The 23915-nt window shown below is 45.9% G+C and overlaps 1 protein-coding gene across 2 annotated transcripts in view; it reads left to right on the top strand.

Moving 5' to 3' along the window:
• The window catches only part of znrf3 (zinc and ring finger 3), a 105551-nt gene extending 81950 nt beyond the window's left edge, over window positions 1-23601 (top strand). Inside the window, exons 3-8 of one of the 2 annotated variants that reach the window (XM_024001924.2) lie at window positions 12242-12316; window positions 14719-14850; window positions 15350-15457; window positions 17409-17576; window positions 18550-18652; window positions 18991-23601. In XM_024001924.2, the coding sequence (XP_023857692.1) occupies window positions 12242-12316; window positions 14719-14850; window positions 15350-15457; window positions 17409-17576; window positions 18550-18652; window positions 18991-20897 (2493 nt within the window). In that variant the 3' untranslated portion in view covers window positions 20898-23601. Of the gene's footprint in view, window positions 1-12241; window positions 12317-14718; window positions 14851-15346; window positions 15458-17408; window positions 17577-18549; window positions 18653-18990 lie in introns of both variants that reach the window. The other variant, XM_024001923.3, reaches the window with a different exon arrangement.
• Window positions 23602-23915: the final 314 nt, after the last annotated feature.

Below are 23915 nucleotides of genomic sequence, written 5' to 3'. Positions count from 1 at the left end.
TGAATGGTCACTCCGCATTGTGCGCTGAGGCAGAGACAGGGGAAAAGAGAGGGGAGAGAGAGGGGGGACCTAGAGAGGTAGAGGGAGGTAAGGAAAGAGGGAGAAAGGGAGAGACAGCGGGAAAGAGTTTTGGGAGAGAGATTGAGAAGATCTATTAGGATCTCTTTTAGCCTACCAGTGGCTAGTCTTCCAAGAGTTCTTAAGAGGTAGGGGAGAGGGAGTGGGCGAGAAAGGGAAAGAGATAGGGGAGACTGAATGGGAAAGAAATGGGAGAGAGGTATGGGAGAGGGGAAGAGAGGAGCACCTGGTATTAGCATCTAGCGTTAGCATTTAGCATAGTCTCTAACGTTCTAGCATTAGCGTCTAGTGGTACCTAGCGTAGCACCTTGCGCTAGCATCCAGTGTAGCAACTTGCATAAGCATCTAACATGGTGTTGTCCACAGAATGCACGTTTACTAATGACATCAGCCACACACACTCCCGTAGCTGGCTATGTTGTGTTTGGTATGAGACCAGAGGACCAGAGCCCCAAAGTACTGTACCTGAGACGGGCACCCCTCTCTCTTTGTCTTTCTACTAGTGAGGTCATCATCTGTCTCTCTCTTTCTCTATATCTCTATCTGATCGAGGTTCCGTACCCTTCCGTACCCACTGTGTTCCGAGTAAGGTTCCATACATACCCTCACACACATGTGCTGACAGTGTGGTGATGGGGTGGCCCCAGAATTAATGCTGGGTCATTTCTGTCTCTAGACCACGATCAGGTGGTGAAGCTGGAAGAATTTTGAAAAACTATTCTGTGACGTTGCCATTTTCATATTGGTGAGACCCATCACATTGACTGACTACAAGTTGGACTAAGCAGATGACACTGATCAGGGGAATCTTCCCTCGTCATACTGTAGCTGCCTGCCTGGGCCTAGCTGCTAGCTTTTGCTTTTTGGAGCCCTTTTAAAGAGGCAGAGTCCCCATCCACAATAAAACATCCCCCACCCTGCCTTGAAGTAAATACTGATCTGACTATAATGGATAGATACAAACGATGTACTTAAACCTGTACTAACTCCCATTCATTTGTCTTAGATTAGTGATTACTTCAAGGAAGAGACGAAGGACGGATACGTGTTTAAAAAATACTCAAACAAGACCAGCGATTCTGTTCTGCTCAGACCCTCAGTGTACCTCACGTCTGGAATAGGGTTATGAATGGCTGTCGCCGTGGCTCCCAGAGTGGTTCAAGTGATCCCGTGTCCATATTTACATTCAGTAAACTGCTAGTTTACACAGGAATGTGTCCCAAATAGCACACTAGTGCACTACTTTTTTACCAGGCCCCTATGGGCCTTGGTCTAAAGTAGTGCACTATAAAGGGATTAGGGAGATATTTGGCTCCTACACCAGGAGTGGAACACAAGTGGCTTTTTATGTGCTTCATAAACATTTTTTACATCCCCCAAAAATACTTTGAAATTGTATCGTTGACGTTCCCCTCAACTCATGTAAAACACTCAACTTTAACGGGCTGCCCCGGTGATATTAAAAAGGAGAATTACGGACAGAGGGAGAGTCGAGTTGACTTTTTTCAAAAGAATGTCGCCCCAAAAGTCAAGGGCACTCAAAGTCCACATGCAGTCAGGAATCTGGACGTGGMGTTTTTACGCCCCGTAGAACTGGAGAGCCGTACAGAGTCTAGGTGGAGGTTTCAGGGTGGGATTTCATGGCCATGAGGAACGACACTGAGGATGAGGAGAAAGGGGTTAATGTGCGTGTGCGACTGTATGGTATGTCCCCGTGCGATTGGTTGGACAATGTGTATAGCTCAGAAGTAGCAGGTCGTGATTTAGCAGTGCAGGTTATTTCATTTTTTATTCTGCCTCAATCACTGGTTATGAGAGTAAACCGAAGTGTGCTGTTGAAGCTACAGTTAATGTCGGAAGTTTACATACACTTAGGTTGGCGTCCTTAAAACTCGTTTTTCAACCTCCACAAATTTCTTGTTAACAAACTATAGTTTTGGCAGGTTAGGACATCTACTTTGTGCACGACACAAGTCATTTTTCCAACAATTGTTTACAGATTATTTCACTGTATCACAATTCCAGTGGGTCAGAAGTTTACATACACCAAGTTGACTGTGCCTTTAAACAAATTCCAGAAAACGATGTCATGGCTTTAGAAGCTTCTGATAGGCTAATTGACACCATTTGAGTCAATTGGAGGTGTACCTGTGGATGTATTTCAAGGCCTACCTTCAAACTCAGTGCCTCTTTGCTTGACATTATGGGGAAATCAAAAGAAATCAACCAAAAATGGTAGTCCTTACAAGTCTGGTTCATCCTTGGGAGCAATTTCCAAACGCCTGAAGGTACCACGTTCATCTGTACAAACAATAGTACGCAAGTATAAACACCATGGGACCACGCAGCCATCATACCGCTCAGGAAGGAGACGTGTTATATCTCCTAGAGATGAACGTACTTTGGTGCGAAAAGTGCAAATCAATCCCAGAACTACAGCAAAGGACAAAAGTACAAAAGTATCTATATCCACAGTAAAACGAGTCCTATATCGACATAACCTGAAAGGCCGCTCAGCAAGGAAGACGCCACTGCTCCAAACCGCCATAAAAAAGCCAGACTACGGTTCGCAACTGCACAATGGGACAAAGATCATACTTTTTGGAGAAATGTCCTCTGGTCTGATGAAACAAAAATAGAACTGTTTGTTTAGAACTCATTGTTTTGTTTGTAGGAAAAAGGGGGAGGCTTGAAAGCCAAAGAACACCATCCCAACTGGGGGTGGCAGCATCATGTTGTGTGAGTGCTTTGCTGCAGGAGGGACTGGTGCACTAAACAAAATAGATGGCATCATGAAATAAATCATTTTCTCTACTATTATTCAGACATTTCACATTCTTAAAATAAAGTGGTGATCCTAACTGACCTAAGACATGGAATTGTTACTCGGATTAAATGTCAGGAATTTTGAAAAACTGAGTTTAAATGTATTTGGCTAAGGTGTATGTAAACTTCAGACTTCAACTGTATGTGCTAAACGTGTAGTCTAAAATAACTCACACGGTGTTATTGAGGTAAACTATTGTGCTCACACCATTTTTTTGCGTGCGTTTAAGGGATTTTCTGTCTCCTGCTGGATGTATACTGCATAGATATTTTGCTCAGTAGTGATGTCATCTACTATAGTTGGTGGATAATAGTTAATTAGTCACATATGGGAAACGAAGTTCAGTTCGTTTGAATGCCATTGGCAAACATGTCTACATATATGCATGTGTCGGATGAAGAGTCATTCTGAGAACAGAGCTTTCATTTTATTTTAGCAGAATGTAAATAATGCCCTGGCACACGGTCTCTAAAACAGAAAGGAGCGAGAAAAGAAGCTGACCACATGTAAGAAAATCCATGGGAGAAAAGTATGCCTTTATCTTTTAATAAAGGGAGGAGAAGCCAGGAGGCTACATGAAATGACTGTGTAATAGCAGAGGAGAGGAGAACCTTCTGAAGACTTAATTCACTTAATTATAGCAGTGAGCAGAGCGGGAGAGCAGAGCGGGGGAGGGAAGAAAAGAGAGGAAAGAAAAAAGAGGGCGAGCAAGCATGAGAGAGTGAGAAATGGAGAGTTAAACTCTGATGAGAGCTTAGCTAAGTATACAGGTTACAGGTGTATACACAGCCTTGTGTGTGTGTGTGTGTGTGTGTGTGTGTGTGTGTGTGTGTGTGTGTGTGTGTGTGTGTGTGTGTGTGTGTGTGTGTGTGTGTGTGTGTGTGTGTGTGTGTGTGTGTGTGTGTGCTTCTAAGGCCGTGTTTACACAGGCAGCCCAATTCTGATCTTTTTTCCACTAATTGGTCTTTTGACCAATCACATCAGATCTTTTTCAGAGCTGATCTAATTGGTCAAAAGACCAATTACTGGGGGAAAAAGATCAGAATTTGGCTGRCTGTGTAAACGCAGCCTATGTGTGTGCACTTGGGTGCATGTTTATGTGCGTGTGTGTGTGTGTGTGTGTGTGTGTGTGTGTGTGTGTGTGTGTGTGTGTGTGTGTGTGTGTGTGTGTGTGTGTGTGTGTGTGTGTGTGTGTGTGTGTGTGTGTGTGTGTGAGAGAAAGAGTGAGACTGTACAGATTACACATATTACACATGTGTACACCAGGAGGCTGCTGAGGGGAGCACAGCTCATAATGCCTAGAATGGAGTCAATAGAATTGTAGCAAACACATGGTTTTCATGTGGCTGATACCATTCCATTGTCTCCATTCCAGCTATTATTCTGAGCCGCCCTCCCCTCAGCAGCCTCCTCTGGTGCACATACAGTGTCTAAACAGTTGGACCTAGTGTTCATGCTGATCTATCCTGAGAAAAGTCACTTCCCAGACTGCATGGTGAAATCTTCTTTCCTTTAAAAAACACAAGCTGGCAGATGTATTTAGCCGTTCTAAACATAGGCTTCTTCTTCCTCTCTGTCCTCTGTGTCTAGACGCCAGGCTCTCCTCCTCTCCTCGTTGTAGGCTGTGGTTTCTGTCCACTTGGGTTGGATTGTACCCTCTTTCTCATGCTCAGGGCCAACATGTAGCCAGTTGAGCCAGCGGCTGGGCCGCACACTGTGGCTCTGGCTTTAAGTCAGTGGCTGTGTCCCAATTGGCACCATAGGGTTCTGATCATAAGTAGTGCACTATGTAGAGAGTAGGGTGCTATTTGAGACTCCGACTAGCTCTGGGTAAGTGTAAGTGTTTATGACAGACAGGCCATATGCATGGCATGGCAGACAGCTAGAGTTTAGAGTTTCTGACCTGTGAGTTTCATGTTTTGTTTACTTTAAAACATACTGTAAGTCGCTTTAGAGGCAACTTTACATTGTTATTTCAGTCACCCTTGCCACCTTTTACTTACGCAAAGACAAGGCCATATCTTTCTATAGTTCTCCTACAAATATATTATGGAGATTCACATTGTTATCTGGTAGCTGTGGAAGTAACATTACTTGAAATTCCTGAGCGGTTTTGAACCGATGAAGCAAACAGAATTACTGATCAGAACATCATTTTTTTTGCCTGATGCTATACTTGTACAACACCACCCTATTCTTTCTTTACTTCATAGAAACCCTCGAACAGTGTGTGAAAGTGTAGGAGTAGAAGGTTTTAGTGTGACAAGACCTATGACGTTGTGGAGTAGTGTGTCGGCCTTTTCTCTCTTCATAGGGACTAGGAGCACACCGCTACGCTACTCTGCTCTGTTTTTCTGTGCTCTATTCCATTCTACTCAACTCTGCTCTGTTGTACTCTGCTCTACTCCACTCTGCTCTACTCCACTCTGCTCTACTCCACTCTGCTCTGCTCAGGGGAAATAGTTTTTTTTGTTGTTGATGTACAACCATCCATGCCTTCTCTCAACGTGTGGTGTGTGTGTGGTGTGTGTGTGTGTGTGTGTGTGTTGTGTGTGTGGTGTGTGTGTTGTGTGTGTGTGGGTGGTGTGTGTGTGTGTGTGTGCTCGTGTGTGCTCGTGTGTGTGTGCTCGTGTGTGTGTGCTCATGTGTGTGTGTGTGTGTGTGTGCTCATGTGTGTGCGCTTTACGTTAAAAGAGGGAGCTGCGCTTGCCTGTAGGTACATTTTTGTGTCATCAGGCAGGCGAGTTCCTACACTGCAGCGCATGCCCAAATGGAGATTCTTTAGCAGGATCTCTTTCTTCTTGAAGCGTCTTACCAAGAGCTATTAATTATTAACGTAGATGGCTAACATCAAAGCGTCTGAATTAAATGGACTACAGCCAGAGCCTGGCAATGGAGAGCTGAAACTGGTGAGAGGGAAACACACAGAGAACAGAGTAAGAGAATTCACTCTTCGCCTCAGAAGTTTAAACGATTTATGCAGTTGGGGGAAAAAGAAACGTGTTAGCTCCTATAAAGTGGACACGACTGTAGACTAAAGAAAGGACTAGCAATGAGTTCTATTTAACCCATTAATCACTCGTTGGTCTCTGTGTGTGGATACTGCATTCCGTATGTGGGTACTACTTTGTTGTGAGTCAGTTTTGTTGTTGATCGATGGTGAGCATTAGTGAATCATTCATCCCTTCTACCCTGTGAGAACTGTATTAAAGAATACACACACACACACACAGTGTGACTCTGCACACTTCCTCTAGTTCAAAATGAAGGTGAATGTGGATTGAGGTGGAGGGGCGCCAGTCAGCCTGGCCTGGCAGGTGTAGTAACAGATGTACAGTACCAGTCAAGTTTGGAGCACCTACCTACGAACTGGCTCTATGAGACCGCCACAGGAAAGGAAGACCCAGAGTTACTCTGCTGCAGAGGATAAGTTCATTAGAGTTATCAGCTCAGAATTAACAGCCCAGCATGTATCAAGTAACAAGACATAGCAACTGTCAAGAGGAGACTGCGTGAATCAGGCTTCATGGTCTATATTGCTGCAAGAAACCATACTAAAGGACACCATATGAGAAGAGACTTGCTTGGGCAAGAACACGAGCATGGACATTAGACCGGTGGATATATGTCGTTTGGTCTGATGAGTCCAAATTTGAGATTTTGGTTCCAAACGCTTTGTCTTTGTGAGAAGCAGAGTAGGTGAACGGATGATCTCCGATGTGTGGTTCTACCTGGAAGCATGGAGGAGGAGGTGTGATGGTGTGGGGATGCTTTGCTGGTGCCTGTCTATGATTTATTTCGAATTCAAGCACAACTTAACCTGCATGGCTACAACAGCTTCGCAGCGATAGGACATCCCATCTGGTTTGCGCTTAGTGGGACTAAATTGTGTTTTGAAAGGGACACTGATGCACACACCCCAGGCTGTGTTAAGGGCTATTTGACCAAGGGAGAGAGTGATGGAGTGCTGCATCAGATGACTGGCCTCCACAATCACCTGCTAACCCAATTGAGATGGTTTGGGATGTGTTAGCATATGTGGAACTCCTTCAAGACTGTTGGAAAAGCATTCCAGGTGAAGCTGGTTGCAGATGCCAAGCGTGTGCAAAGCTGTCATCAAGGCAAAGGGTGGATACTTTGAAGAATCTCAAATAAAAAATATATTTTGATTTGTCTAACCATTTGTTGGTTACTACATGATTCCAAATGTGTTATTCCATAGTTTATGTCTTCACTATTATTCTACAATGTAGAAAATAGTACAAATAAAGAAAAACCCTTGAATGAGTACTGTAGGTGTGTCCAAACTTTTGACTGGTACTTTATGTTCCATGTGTGTAGTTCCATTTTCCTGGAAGGCCTTTTGGCCCAATTGATGAAAGGTTCCACTCCATGGGTCCTTTGCACAGGTAGACCAAACCTTTGACTGGTACTGTATATAGATGATGGGAATAGAGAGAGAGGGAGGGATCAATCAAGCACAGTATGTTCCAAATGTCAGCCTATTCCCTTTATAGTGCACTACTTTTGACAAGAGCCTATGACTGCTCTCTGCTCTCCCTCGCTAGTCTTTCTACCGGTCTATCTCCGGTTGTACAGTATTGGAGAGGAATCAGTCCTGGTTGTAGGGAACACGAGTCCCAAGGGTTCCCCGTTCTCTCCTACACGGTGGCTTCTGCAAGTTCTCATCTTTGGGATAGAACATCTATCATATGGAAAGACGGGAGCTATATCAGGCGTACAATATAAGTGTAGGGAGCTGGTCTTTTCTCCCGCCTTGGGCTGCCCTCTTATGCCCTGGACTGTATGCTCATTAATGTCTATATTCAGCTTAAATACAGGACAGAATTGTAATCAAACTGCATGGCACAGTCTCTCTCTCTCTCACACACATACACAGGGTCGCTGGTTCGAATCCCCGCCCGGCAAGTTGGAGAAATCTGCCGTTCTGCCCATTGAGCAAGGCACTTAACCCCCAACAACAACTGCTCTCCGGGTGCCGATGACGTGGATATCGATTAAAGCAACCCRCCGCATTTCTCTGATTCAGAGGGGTTGGGTTAAATGCAGAAGACACATTTCAGTTAATCGCATTCAGTTGTACAACTGACTGGGTATCGCCTTTCCCTTCCCTATAAGTTGTAGATTCTTCCGTGCTCTAAAGTGGAATGAAGTCCGCGGGGTTCGTTCCAACTTCTTCCAGCTGCTTAACTACAACTTTAATTGAAGAACAAAACAGTTCAACTCAATAGCGCTTGGCGTAAACGGTTTCTGTTGCGAAACTTTTTGCATCAGAATCAGCGTAAAGAATACACCCCTGGGCTCAGACAGAATGGATGTTGGTTGGTCAGGGAAAGTAGGAGTTAAAGGGCCAATCAGCAGTTGAAACAATAAAAAAAAGCGTTCTACCCGCCACTGTTTCGCTAAAAAGCTGAGGGATCGGGCTGGAGAAATGTAATCACTCTCAAATCCATAGACAGAGCAAGGACTTACCATCTCTGATATAAAAATGATAGTTTTAACCATATTTTGAGGCTATACAGTGTTTGTTTACATTTACTTTCCACTGAAATGTGTCTTCCGCATTTAACCCAACCCTTCTGAATCAGAGAGGTGCGGGGGACTGTCTTAATCAACATCCATGTCTTCGGCGCCCAGGGAACAGTGGGTTAACTGCCTTGCTCAGGGGCAGACCGACAGATTTGACCTTGTCAGCTCGGGGATTCGATCCAGCAACCTTTCGGTTACTGGCCCAGCGCTCACTAGGCTACCTGCCGCCCACATTGGTGAGAAACAAGCTAATATTTTTGATGAGGTACGACGGTTAAACTAAGCTCATGAGGCATATATAAGTTAAATTATTCAAGAAACAGTGGGTACAGAGGGATGACGTTTTGGCTTGCCTGTTGACATCACCATGCGATAAATTGGTTAATAGGCCAACATGCAAGAGAGTTACAAACCTCAATAATAGCTCGTTTTCAGTTTTCCCGTCCCCACTCAGACCATTCTCAGACTGTCTCAGCAAAATTCTTACTGTGATTTGTTTTAATTAAAATGGTCAAAGAACCAAAAATAGGTTCTTAGTCCTAGAGCAAATTGCTCTTTGCTGTCTTGGAGAGGTCTGAGTGGGGAGGGGAACCCCGGTTCTCTGATATTATGAGTGTGATATTATGAGTGGGGTTCGCTAAGGACCGCCCTCTGATTATTATCAAGCATGCTTCTCTTCCTGACGCTCTTGCGCGCAGGGAAATGCAGTGAGATATCTCACTCGTAATATCAGAGAACCGAGGTTACACAGGTGAACTTAAGTTCTCTTTCAAATAAATCTCACATGTGGGGATATGGTCAAGTTGCGTATCGCTGAAGCCAGGGAAGTCCCTACATAGCAGCCCTCAGAGGTCCCAAAACTAAGGGAGTACGGACCAAGAAAATGCAGGGACAACCCGTCAGGAAAAACCTCAAAAAGTGAGGGAAAGCCCAATACATGGACCAATCTCAGTATAATGAGACATGTCCCAAAAACAGTGCCCAAGAGGTCAATTCCTCTATAGGAGAGGGCCCTTCCAAGCCTCTCTGAAGGCTATCACCCTTGCCATTATAAATCAATATAATGGTCCCCGTGACCTTGACAGGCCTTGAGCGCCTATAGAAGACAGCCACTCAATTTCGAATCTGGACACGGTCCGCTTGTAYACATTAAGGAGCCCAAACTCCACTGGAGGATGGGAGAACGGGGTCATCAGTCCCCAACTCCTGTGCTATCTCAAGGATTTCCGTGAGTTGATCCCGTCGTCATCCTCGTTGTCCCCTAACTCTCTTTCCCCTGACACTACTTCGTCAGACAGTCAGGGGAGGGAGTCGAGGCTATCCATGACCTTGTCCCAACTGGGCTCGGTTGCGGGGAGCTGAGCCTCAGCTGTCGCTTTTGGCTCGGAGGCATGAGGGGCTAACGAGATAAAAGCACATTTCAGCCTCCTCTTCAGACCTGCTGTAGTAAGCAATCTGCAGTGCTTACAGGACTCGGGGTCCTCGAGCGCCTCCGAGGCATGTTCCCTACCCAAGCAATTAATGCATAGAGGGTGGGAATCTTTCCCCGCTATCATGAAGCCGCAAGCTCAAGAACGTGGGGGTTCGAGTGCTGGGCTAGGCTCGTCCTGGGATGGGATAGCAGTGGCCATTTCAACGGATAAGGGGGACCGAACAATGCCTGTTGTAAAAATAACGTGCAGACGGCATAGGCTAGCTAGTTAGAAGCCCTGTGGCTGGTGGCTAAAAAAAGAGTAGCTTGTGTAAACAGCGACACCAAGCTAGCTAGTTAGGAGCCTTGCGGCATAGCACAAGCAATATTGAGCACTCTGTAACGCTATAGCTGCGAGGCTAGTGGGGCGTAAGCTAGCTAGCAGCCACCTCATGGTGAATGTGTGCTGTGGCTAGCTCAGTGCTGGCTGAAGGAAACCGAGTGACCGAGTTAGCATTCAGAGAAAAAAGCTCCCGTGACTGACAGTGCCTTGAAGGCAGAGAGGGTCGGTCTAGCTAACACAACGGGTGAGCGTAGCTTAACTAGACTATAGAAGGGAGCTAGCAAAGCTACCGTGTTGCAGGTAGGGTATGCTAGTGAGGTTTGCTTTCCTCTCAGCAAGTTAGCCGAAGCCTTGCAGCATGGGCTAACTGAGTATCAATAGCTAGCAGTGACACTAGCTACTAACGGAGACTGAGAAGTCGAAATTTCTACTTAAATCAAAAACCTGGTTAGAAGTCAACCTCTCAACAGGGTCTGAAGACCTATGCTCGGCAGCGATACCCTTCACGGATCACTTGTGAGCTGGCAAACGGTATCCAGTCGATATGAGGAGAACTAGAGTAGTGACACTTCTGTTGAGGAAAAGAAGTGAAAATAACCAGAGGGCGGGAGAGTGTCTCCTTTGATGGAATTGAGGGTCACCTCATTCGCCGCTTTGCCTGTCTGTCTCCAACAGAGTGTTTTAGATTGATACTTTCGAGAGTAGGCGGTCCTTAGTGAACCCCAATTGTGAGATATCATAATGAATAAAAGAGAACTGAAAACGAGCTGTTACTGGCAGAGAGTTTTGGTGATGTCACCAGGCAGGCCAAAACACCATCCCACCAAAACAGGCAGCTCTTTTGTGTGTCCTAAATGGCACCCTATTCCCTTTTATAGTGCACTTCTTTTAACCAGAGACCTGGGCCCAGGACAAAATAAGTGCACTACAATAGGCTGTCATTTGGTATACTGGTCTGTCTCTCGTGACACCATGTAGTAAGAAAGAAAGTTGAGAGACAGAACACATGTGCTCATCCTTCCAAAGTTATCATCGTGTTGTTTACCTCTCCATGGACTGGGGTCGACTCCCTCGGTCATCTCTCTCGCGTTTTCTCTCTCTCGAGGTCTCTCTCCGTCTAGCTGCTGGGCCTAGCTGCTGCTGGAGTCAGGCCATTCAAAGTCACACAACCCCCTCCAGTGGCTGGGAGTGAGAGTGCAATGTTTGGAGGGAAAATACATTGAAACAACTGAGTATAAAAAACATTGAGGACACCTGCTCTTTCTATGACATAGACTGACCAGGTGAATCCAGGTGAAAGCTATGATTCCTTATTGATGTCACTTGTTAATTCCACTTCAATCAGGGGTATGGTAGTAGGTGACAGGCGCGCCGGTTTGTGTCAAGAACTGCAACGCTGCTGGGTTTTTTACGCTCAACAGTTTCCCATGTGTATCAAAAGGTCAACCACCCAGAGGACATCCAGCCAACTTGACACAATTGTGGGAAGTATTGGCTTCAACATGGGCCAGCATTCCTGTGGAACGCTTTCAACACCTTGTAGAGTCCATGCCCCGACGAATTGAGGCTGTTCTGAGGGCAAAAGGGGGTGCAACGCAATATCAGGAAGGTGTTCTTAATGTTTTGTACACTCAGTGTAGACACACTTTGATTGTTAAGCAACAAAACTGACGAGTGTGCAACTATGGGGCAAAACAGACTGGGTTGTCTTAGACTATTGACAACATGTAAACTCTATTTCGTCTCCAAATGTTTATTGAAAACACAAACACATTTGCACACACTTGTTGTCTTTCAATGACATTGTTACAGTTGTTGGTTAGCTAGCTTATAACGAGCCACCTAGGATTCCCCACAAGGCAGCTTCTTGTCATTGTTGCTCGCTTGTCTGTCTGGCTCCCGGTTTCAATTTCCGTTTCAGATGTACTTATTTGAGTTCAAGGTGATGTTTGTAAACGAGTAGTGAAAGTAGTGCCTTCATTTGAATGATTTATGCATATCTAATGATTGTGTTTTTCTCTGTTTATTGCAGGCGAAGCGAGCGGTTCAGAGGGGAGCGACGGCTGTCATATTTGACGTGTCCGAAAACCCTGATGCCATCGATCAGGTCAGTATACACACACACACACACACACACACACACACACACACACACACACACACACACACACACACACACACACACACACACACACACACACACACACACACACACACACACACACACACGGCACTCACATCCTAAGTCTCCACTTATTCAATGAAGGAAACAGAGTAGCTATAAGCCAACGTGCTAAGGTTAAAAACAGATTCCTCTCCATTCAAACACCCACATTCTTCTTCTCTTTTCAAAGACCTTCTGTCCTAACAAGACCACTGTCAACTGACTGAGACATGCCCTGCTATGACAAGCAGGTTGTGTGTTTGCCCAACAATATACTCTTTCTGGTCAAACCCATGTGGATGAAGCAGGCTCATTCAACTATTAGGGGCTTTGAGTCTAGCCTAAGGACCCGTCCCAAGTGGCACTCTATTCCTTATATGGTGCATAGAGCTCTGGTCAGAAGTAGTGCACTATATAGGGAATATGGTGCCATTTAGGATGCAGACTGAGTCCTAGCCTGCCTGCCTTAAGAACAGTGTACTGTGTGAGAGAGACGTTAAATTGATATTCAGGTTAGGGTTTTACTCAACCATGAGCGTGCTCCGTGGAGCTCATAATTGCAGAGGTAGTTTAGAGCTGCTACTGCACACCAACACATTACCTCATCCCCTAGTACCCCGAATAATCCGAGTCTCTCTCGCTTTTATCTCTCTCTCTCGTTCTGACTCTTTTTTTCTCTTCTCTCGCGGACTTTTCTCTCTCTACTTCTTTCTCCTTCTCTCCCTCTCCCTCTCTCTCTTTGTCTCTCTCCTTCCATTCTACCTGAGCTAGTTCCTGTTTCTATGTTGTTGGCTGGTGAGCTCCCTGCCTGTAATACAGAAGTCTCTCCTCCACCCTCTAGCTTCCACCGGTGCAGCGTACATAGCAGCTTTGTCAGAGAGAAGAATTCTCCTGTGGTATTCAGCCAGGCCCATAGCACCAGGCCCAGAGCACCAGGCCCGAACATGCAGGTTTCTCTGTGAACAGGCCTCCAGGCTGTAGGCTACAGCAGCAGTGTAGCAGCGACCCACAGAGATGAAAGGCTTGAGAAGGGACCACATGAAAGGCAGTGTGGCCCGCGGGGTTAAATTCCCCTAAGAGGGTTTCCAGTCGCAGCTGCCCAATCGGTACAGACACGACCCACAAGGCCGAGGGGCAGGGAGGAGGAGTTACAGAGAGTTACAGTTAACGTACTACGGGTGAAATTAGGAGGGAGAGAGAGGGTTAGAAAGTTAATGTTTTTAACCTCTCTTTTTTAAATTGTTCTTGCCACTTACATGATCTATCTACTTTTACGAAGGCTTTAATTTAATGTAGAGTTAAACATGATGGTTTCTGATAATAGAGAAGCACTTTGTTGAAGTTCCATTTGACTTCGAGGGGTTGAGTATCTCATCTTTCAAATTCACTTTGTCCTTCAATTCAAGCACATGCAGCGTAACTTTGCTAGCAGTGTTGGCACTTTTGAGAGTCTAGTGTAGATTAACTTTGTAGATTGCAGGGGGGAAAGAACACACGCAGAGGCAGAGATGTGAAATTGCCATTTGCTATACTGTAACCAGAGAGAGCATATTTCACTTGGTAACATGACGACGGGAAGAAATTGAAAAGTGAATACCCCTGGTATTTCCCCTGGCCTTTCTAAATTACAGACTAGAGAGGACCGGGAGGGAGGGAAGCCGACAGAATGGAGAGACTAGAGAGGGCAGGGAGGGAGGCTGAGAGACTGGAGAGACCAGTTAGGGTAGGAAGGGAGGGAGGGAGGCTGACTGATTGGAGAGACTAGAGAGCAGGGGGAGGGAGGGAGGACAACAGACTAGAGAGGGCAGGAAGGGACGGAGAGAGGCCGACAGTTTTGGGTTTATGCTTTCAATTAAGGCCTAGACAACCAGGTGTGGGTTGTTCTTTGCTAAAATGGGGACCTTAATTCATTAAAACCCACAGACACTTGGCCCTCTGTGGAATGAGTTTGACACATGGACTAGAGGGCAGGAAGGGAGGGAGGCCGACAGCAAACTGGAGAAAGAGGAGCTCAGTGGAGGAGGCAGTCCACAGCTTCCATCTCTCTCTCTCTCTCTCTCTCTCTCTCTCTCTGTCTCTGTCTCTGTCTCTGTCTCTGTCTCTGTCTCTGTCTCTGTCTCTGTCTCTGTCTCTGTGTATGTTGATGATAGGACACAGTTCTTATTCTTCATTTACAATACTGAAGGTCGATGTGGGCCGGGCCAAATGTGGAAGCTGGCCGTGTCGGTGTTCTCCTACATAGCTGACCTGTTATGTGTGTGTGTGTGTGTTCTCCTGTATAGCTGACCTGTTATGTGTGTGTTCTCCTGTATAGCTGACCTGTTGTGTGTTCTCCTTTCCTGCAGCTGAACCAGGTAGCGGAGGACCCTCTGAAGAGGCCAGTGGTTTATGTGAAGGGGGCCGATGCTGTGAAGCTGATGAACATAGTCAACAAGCAGAAAGTGGCCCGTGCCAGAATCCAGCACAGACCACCAAGGGTAAGAGCCAGACAAGCCAAACCAGAACCACTGGGAAGATGCTAGATGTGTGTGTGTGTGTGTGTGTGTGTGTGTGTGTGTGTGGTGTGTGTGTGTGTGTGTGTGTGTGTGTGTGTGTGTGTGTGTGTGTGTGGACTAGCCAAAACCATATTTTGATCATAACTCTTATTTAAACCCTACACACTTCACAAAGCACTATACTGAGTCTAGTCCCACAGCTAACAGTTACAGACATGGGAAGTCATTCTTCTAGAGAAATCTGAGCCTCTCCTTTATTCTCTCTCTCTCTCTCGCTCTCTATTCTTCGTTATATCACAACAATTTTCACACAGTCATTTTATCAATGGATGGTGCCAGGGGTGCATCTATGCCCAGTTCTGTGCTTCAATGCCTGTGTGCCTGCACGTGTGTATGCAAGCATGTGTGTGAGATGTCTGCCTTTGGCTGTATAGACATAATTTAACAAACCCTTCTCCACCTGTCTCCCTCCCTACAGCAGCCTACGGAGTACTTTGACATGGGGATCTTCCTGGCCTTCTTCGTAGTGGTGTCTCTGGTCTGCCTCGTGCTGCTCATCAAGATCAAACTAAAACAGAGGAGAAGCCAGGTGAGCACACACACACACACACACACAGTCTTGCGCAGCTAACCTTGTGGTGACATACAATTCAGTCCCATTCAAAATCCTATTTTCCCTAACCCCTAACCTGTACCCTAACCTTAACCCAAAAACCTAACCCTAACCCTAGCTCCTAACCCTAAAACTAAACCTAATTCTAACCTTAACCTTAAACCATAGAAATAGCATTTGACTTTGTGTGGACTTCTGGTCCCCACATCTAGTTTAACACGTCCACACACACAGAGTGCTCCACCATGTCCCCATAATGCTAGTTCACCTAGGGTTGGAGACATTAGATGCTATGCTGATGGATGTGCTCTGAACAGGATGTTACTGTAGTGTAGGCCTGGAGTGGTCCATGAGTCCGGATTAATGGGCGCATGAACCGCTAGCGGAACACCTACGACAACATCCGGTGAAATTGCAGAGCGCGAAATTCAAATTACAAAAATCGTAATATTAAACATTCATGAAAATACAAGTGTCATACATCATTTAAAAGCTTAACTTCTTGTTAATCCAACCGCGTTGTCAGATTTCAAAAAGGCTTTACGGCGAAAGCATATCATGCGACTATCTGAGGACAGCGCCCCACACCAAAATACTTTTTCAACCAGCACAGGCGTCACAAAATCACAAATAGCGATTAAATAAATCACTTATCTTTGAAGATCTTCCTCTGTTTGCAATTCCAAGGGTCCCAGCTACACAATGAATGGTCGTTTTGTTCGATAAAGTCCTTCTTTATGTCCAAAAAAGTCTGTTTAGTTGGCGCCAATGATCTCAGTAATCCACTCTTTCAACATGCATACAAACGAATCCAAAAAGTTACCAGTAAAGTTCGTCCAAACAAGTCAAATGATGTTTCTAATTAATCCTCAGGTACTCTAATATCTAAATAAACGATAATATTTAAGACAGAATAGTATGTTCAATAGGGAAGATAAATAATGAAGAGCGCGCACCTCATTCACGCGCCAACAAGGCTACTTTTCACGCGCCAACAAGGCTACTTTTCTAATGAGAGACACCTTGTAGTTCTTCCAACTACTTCCTCATTTTTCAAAAAACAAGCCTGAAACCCTTTCTAAAGACTGTTGACATCTAGTGGAAGCCATAGGAACTGCAATCTGGGTCCTATCTATTTGTATTTCCCATAGGCTAGCACTGAAATGGCCTGTGACCTCAAAATAATTTATTCCAGATGGATTTTCCTCGGGTTTTCGCCTGCCATATCAGTTCTGTTATACTCACAGACATTATTTTAACAGTTTTAGAAACTTCAGAGTGTTTTCTATCCAATGCTACCAAGTATCTCCAAAACAGGTTTTAACATGTAATTAACCTTGATGGAGAGCAGCACAGTAGCAGGTGAAATCCTGCCAGCACACCTGTGTGTGTGTGTGTGTGTGTGTGTGTGTGTGTGTGTGTGTGTGTGTGTGTGTGTGTGTGTGTGTGTGTGGTGTGTGTGTGTGTGTGTGTGTGTGTGTGTGTGTGTGTGTGTTGTGTTAAACAGAGGAACCACTCCAGGGGACTGGTTGGGATTAATATAGAGAAACCTGCCAGTGTGTGTGCACACGTGTTTCCGTTTGCGTGTGTGTGTGTGTTCCTGATGAGCCATGTCGACTTCCTTGAAGTGTTAATGAAAATAGCAGTTGACACCAGCAGCAGATTGTCACACGTTACGAAACCTCTTTCCAGTTGAGTTCACACTGGGGCATGCTAAGGACACTCTGTCCTCAACATATTGCTGACTCTATGTAGGCTACATGACCATCACTGTATCTGTCCTTATGTACCTGTCTACCAACATTGTACCTGTCTACCAACACTATCTACCAATACTGCACCTCTCTTTATGTACCTGTTGTGTACCATTATTCCCAGCCTGACCATTTCTATCCCTCCTCTCTCTTCTCCCTCTCCCCATCTCCAGAGTTCTATGAACAGGATGGCCATCCAGGCCCTGGAGAAGATGGAGACCAGGAAGTTCAAGGCCAAGGTCAAAGGGCAGCGCGAGAGCAGCTGCGGGGCATCGGATTCACTGAGCAGTAGCTCCACCTCCGACTGCGCTATCTGCCTGGAGAAGTACATCGACGGAGAGGTGCGAGAGAGAACACACACACACACGCACACACTGAATAATGTTCATAACAAAAAGTTGAGAAACTTTGTTATGTCAGAGTGGCATTTTAATTGGAGTGGTATTTGAAAGTGGTGAGTTTAAGGCACATGGTCAAACTGACTTGAATTTCTGAGGTCACCGTAGAAAGATGTTTCCTAGACCCTATTCTGGGACCTTTGAAGGTTTACAGTAACAGCATTGCTAATCATGGCCCAGCCTGGGGACGTCAGAGGACCAACCCAGAGCCCCGGGCCCCCAGGGGACCCAGTCTGTCAGTGAGTGTGTTATGTGTCGTCTTGGGAAACCAGGGGGAAGAAAACACACAACAAAGCATAGTAGTGATATAAAAGGCTGAATGGCATCAAAGGGGTTTGAGCAGTGAAGTAAGACAAAAGATGGGAGGGAGAGAGCCCAAAGAGGAGATGAGTCATGCTAAGGGGCAGTGAGAGAAGGAGAGTGGGAGAGAGGGAAACGGCGAGAGAGACGCAGGGACAAACTTGAGCTATCTTCTGTCCAAGAACGGAATAATAATGACCCTTCTTTGTGTCAAGTCTTGCTGTGTTCTGTATAAGGCGCTCTCTGGCTCGGCCAACGGCATGGTGTCAGGTTTGAGAAGAAGGGTGACTGGTGTAGTTTGAGGGCTCTGTGCTGCCATGATGAGTAGTGTAGTCTTGGGTTTGATTGTGAGGTTGGATTTGTTCGGTGTAGCTGTAAACTGATGTATAATGTGACACCGGTGAAGAAGAGAAACCTTCTTGCTGCTTTGCTGCCACCTGTTGGCCATTCATCCAACAAAACGCCAATAATGTCCTTCGATATCATGAGTTTTAATAACTAACCTTAACTCTTCTTCTTCCCCCTCTCCTCCTCTTCCCCTGTTCTTCCCCTCCCTCTCCTCCTCTCCCCCTGTTTCCTCCCCCTCCTCTTCTCCTGCTCTCCTTCCCCTCAACAGGAGCTGCGGGTCATCCCCTGTGCCCACAGGTTCCATAAGAAGTGTGTGGACCCTTGGCTCCTCCAGCACCACACCTGCCCTCACTGTAGACACAACATTATCGGTGAGTTGATACACACTGGCTGCATCCCAAATGGCACACTATTCCCTATGGGCCCTGGTCAAAAGTAGTGTACTATATGGGGAACAGGGTCCCAGTGGGGGAGCACCTGTGGCTCTCTAATAAGAGTTTCCAGTCAGCACTTTTGTTAGACTACACAACCCACTAAAACAGTAAAAGCAAAATGCAGTTGATGTGAAATACCCTTTTCATGAAATAAAGTAAATATTACAACACATGAAACTGTAACTGTAACAAAGCTAACCTTTGAAAGACTCTTCTTTGACTCTCTAGGTTAACCTTAATCAAACACTCTCCCTCTTTCACACCCCTCTTCTCAGAGCAAAAGAAGGGGAACCCCGGCCCTGTCTGCATGGATGGCAATCCCGTCCACAGCCGGCAGCAGAGGGTAGTCCTGCCCGTCCACTACCCAGGCAGGGTGCATCGTGCTGGGCAGGTGACTACCTACCCCACCCGCACCTCCATGGACCCTCATGGTAACCCCATCACAATGCTCACTGTGGACCACCACCCAGACCCCCAGGGCCTGTACCCTCCCCAGTCTGCCCACGCCGGGGCCTTCCTCCGGGGCTACCACCCCCACACTACCGTGCACCTGGACCACTCCCTCAACCCCCACCACTGTGGCCTGGACCACCAACACCGCGGCCTGGGCCTCAACCCCCCCACCTACCCCCAGCACCAGCAGTCCGGGCCCCACCATGGAGCCTTCAAGAGGCCCAAATTCCATGGGCGCAGCTTCTCGCGTGCTGCCTGCTACTCGCAGTATGAGACCATGTACCAACACTACTACTTCCAGGGCCTGACCTTCCCCCAGCAGGGTGAGGGGGCTGCAGGCGTAGTGGGGGTGGCTGGGGGCGCCGGGCCCCACAAGGGCCACCACAGCAGGGCCTTCCAGGGGGGTCTGCTCTACCCCACGGTGGTCCACATGGCCCCCGCTACCAGCTCCAGGATAGGGGAGGCAGGGAGTGGTGCCTCAGGCCTGGGCTGTTACCATGGCCACCACTCTGTGTGCAGCGGTTACCTGGCCGACTGTCCGGGCAGCGACAGCAGCAGCAGCAGTTCAGGCCAGTGCCACTGTTCATCCAGTGATTCTATGCTGGACTGCACCGAGGTTAGCAACCAGGGGGTGTACGGCTCCTGTTCTACCTTCCGCAGCTCCCTGAGCTCTGACTACGACCCCTACGTCTACCGCAGTAAGAGCCCCTGCAGGGGTTCGCAAGGGGAGCCAGGGGCCACAGCCGCAGGGGCCTCCACCGCCTGTCCCTCCACAGCCGAGGACTCCCTAACCCCAGCTCCCTCGGGGGGACAAGATGGCTGCAACCTGCAGCCACAGCCTCCTCCAGGAGCCTGTGGGTTCGGCTCGGGGGACCAGCTCTCCAGCTGCAGTCTGGAGCCCAACTACAGCAGCCGCTCGTCACTGGAGCAAGCCAGGGACACCAGCACCACTAGCACTACCTCAGCCGGCCCTCTAGAGGGAGCCGCTGACAGGGGGAAGGGGGGGCAGACAGGGGAGGAGATAGGGGGGAATCATGGCCTGGGGGGAGTAGGAGCAGGGGCGTGTAGCTGCTGTTTCGAGGTACTCCCATCCAACATGGAGTGCATAGGTCAGCAGGGGCAGGACTCGGACACGGCTGGGTCTCTGGCCTCCTCGGGGCGTGGCTGTCACAGGGTCACAGAGTTCCATCAGCAGAGCTCCGCCTCTCAGCATCAGCAGAACTTTTACGGCCAGGGGGAGCACCTGTTGGCTCCGTCGGAGCAGGTGAGTTATGAGGGCCTGCCCTGCTTCTTCTACAAGGAGATGAAGGTCCACCGGGCCACAGGGGGGCGCTACAACGAGGATTATGCCGTGAACGTGCAGTACGCACACCACGCTGCAGACTCAGACGCCTGCTCTGGACAGGGCTGCTGTGGCGAGCTCAGCCAGAGAATACCCATAATCCATGAGGACACAGACTGTGAGCCGGGCTTGGGGGCGGAGACCCAGAGCAGCCTACTGCTAGGCAGCATCATTACGGGGGAGGGGCAAGGGGGCGAGGGGCGGACTGGGACTCGTTGGCGGGTGGAGCCAGGTGAAGGGGGGTACTTCACTTCAGGACCGTTCAGAGGTCAAACGTACCCCACCCAGGAGGAAGAGACCAGGGCCCTGTTCCATCCCCGGAACGCCACTAACCACGATGCGTCGGGAAACAGTAAATCTACAGATGAGGGGCTTGGGGGTATATGAGGGGGTGTGGAGCCCAGAAACAGCCTCTTTGGTACCGAACCAGTCAGTCGTTCAGTTAGTCAATCAACAAACCCTCAGTTGCCTTGTTCTAAGCCTTGCTCGCTCGCTGAGCTCTGAATGTTATAATCCTATATGGTGATGGTGTGGATTTCTACTGAAAATTATATGATGGCCTGCCTGGTGTAACCAGGCCTATCCAGTTCATTCCTGTGGCTCAGCCCACCTCGTGGCCCCACCAGCAGCTTCTACAGGCTGCGATAGAGAATCAGGCTACAACATATGGGTGGAAGTTCAGTGGTTGGCTTGGCAGGGGCACAACACGACATGTAGGCTACTACCACATACCATCAGTGCCAGCCAGTGTCAGTCATGAGACCCATTAGAAGATAAACTAATTGTGTTAGCTGGGCCCAGTTTGTGAGATTGTATTTTCTGATTTGGTGAGTTGTTTTTCTTCACATGATATCGAAACTCCATTTTGTGCAAAACTTTTGAGGATTTCTTTCCTTTTTTCCCCTTCTTAATTCTTATTACACAAATGCCTGGATGTACATACAGTATGTATGCACTATATGTACAGTCAGGTCAAAAATGATTGGCACCCTTGTTAAAGATGAGCAAAAAAGACTGTATACAATAAATAATACAAATACTGAGCTGTATTATATTTTCGGGACTTGAACCCGATTGAAAACCTGTGTTTTGATTTGAAGAGGGCAGTTCATAAGCGCTGACGAAGGATATCAAGGATCTGGAAAGATTCTGTATGGTGGAATGGTCTAAGAGCCCTCCCAATGTGTTCTCCAATCTCATAAAACATTTTAGAAAAGACAGTGTTGTTATCCTCACAAGGGGAGGGTGCTTGAGTATTGAAAAGAGGGGTGGCAATATTTCTGACTCCTATCTTTTTTTAGATTTTTTTGTATTACTTGTTAAATAAAGTATCTTCCTCTGAGCAATTGTATTAGCATAAAATAAGTCTTTTTTGCTCACCTTTAGACCTGACTATGTGTGTACTGTACTGCTTTTATGACATACAGTTACCTATACAGCTTGGATAACAAGCTTCAACAAACCACCAACTCAGATGAAAGGTTATGGAAGAATACCAAAACATTTCCTTTTTCTTTTTTAGGGGGTTGGGTGGGGATTGGGATTGGGATCTTTGGTAGTTGGAGGACAGCCAGTGTCAGTCAGTCACCCACTTCTCTCATTGAGAAGATGAAGCTAAGCTATACAAACTACTCTACAGTTCTGTCTGTTGGTGGTATACTCAGACCAACACCAAGCCTTAGGCCAGCGAGCCATACTTATTATCTGGGGCGGGACTGTGTCACTTTTTGGTTGAATAGAGGTCCACATAGTGACAAGGTTTCTCTGAGTTCCTCGAAAGAGATTTGGAAATCTTCAAAGGATTGGTTTCATATCCGTTTTAGTTACTATTTCTAGTTTAGAAGCTCATGTTTTTTTTTGGCAGMTACTCATCTAGCCTCCTCAACACTTAAGCTCTAATGTAGATGGTCGTATGAGGCTCTTGTGTTGCTTAAAAATAATAGGCCAAAGGAAAAAAGTATCATTCACAAGGGATCTCTTTTATACTGTGGCTGTGTGTTTTTGTTGATGTATTTTTTACAACGCAGTTACAAAAAAAGCAGCACACCTGATTTAAAAAAAAAAAATGATGAAATCACACAATACACATCATGCTCACAAACAATATCAACATTGTTTGTTCATTCATTCATACCTTCTTTCTGTTTGTTTTACAGACTGTATTCTACTGTTTCTATGAAATGTACCCATTCTCTTCACAGAGGCATTCGTTTTGAAATAACAATATTTATATGTTAACCCAGAGCCCTAATAAATTAAAGATATTGAGAATCTAATCTTGCCTTTGCATAGAGATGTACTGCAAATGAAAATGTGGGGGTACGCAAGTCACTATTTAATTTGTTTTAATTGTTTGTAGCACTTAAGATTATATAAAAAGAAAATGTGTACAAAAAAATGCTTTTTAAAAAACAATTTAAGAATATAATTATTTTCTCCATCATTACCATTTTACAGATGTTTAAAAAGGTTAGAAATCAATCTGTATATTTCTGTATCTGTATAGCAGCACATTTCATAAATGGAAATATGTTCTCTGAATATTTATTTACTAATATATTTATCTTTAAGCCATGTCTTATGTTGAGTGTATGAACATTTTGGAGTTGTTATTTGGTTGCTTTCTTTGATAAATCACTAACATGAGACTTTGTAAATACATGGTAATTGCACATAAGACGATTTTAAATATTCTCTGACCAAAAACTGATTTAAAAAATGTAGTATCATACAGTTTTGTAATTAAAGTGTACAAAGATCTGTAAAATATACAGTTTTATTCAAGTAAATCATGTTGTGGCATCTTTCTTCCTAACCTTGTCATCTTAATTCACAACAGTTCAATTAGAAGTGATGTCTTAAGTCTGGGATACATCTCTTTTGGGAAGACCATTTTTGGAGGAAAGCATCTGTGGAATATTTCAAACCATGCAACTTAATCGTAGTCTTTGTCTGGCCTGGAGTTAACTGAGTACACACTGCAGTTTTTGGGCTTGGCAGCCAAAGTTAGAACTTTGGCTGTTCTGTGCCTGTACATACACCTAGGTTCAAATACATGTGTATTTGTTATTTAAATACTTACTGTCTGTGTATGAGTATTTTTTTTAATAATGTGGCCTGAATCAACTACTTCTTTTGGAAGTATTTTAAATTATTTTCAAATGCTTATTTCAAATACATGGGAATGTATTTGAGTCAGTGTATTTGAGTATTTTCTAATACATTCCAATATTCAACTACTTTTAAAATAAAACATATCTAAATTCTTACTTGCAAATGTCTTTAAGTAATTGGAATACCCTAAATACAAATAGTATTTGAACCCAGGTCTGACATGCATTTAACTCTAATATGTGTGTATCAGGAATAAAGGTTAGAACCTGGTAGACTGTCGAAGTAACACTG

Source organism: Salvelinus sp. IW2-2015, linkage group LG15 (genome assembly GCF_002910315.2).
Source record: "Salvelinus sp. IW2-2015 linkage group LG15, ASM291031v2, whole genome shotgun sequence".
NCBI classification, from domain to species: Eukaryota; Metazoa; Chordata; class Actinopteri; order Salmoniformes; family Salmonidae; genus Salvelinus; species Salvelinus sp. IW2-2015.
This window is presented reverse-complemented; position numbering and strand designations above follow the sequence as displayed.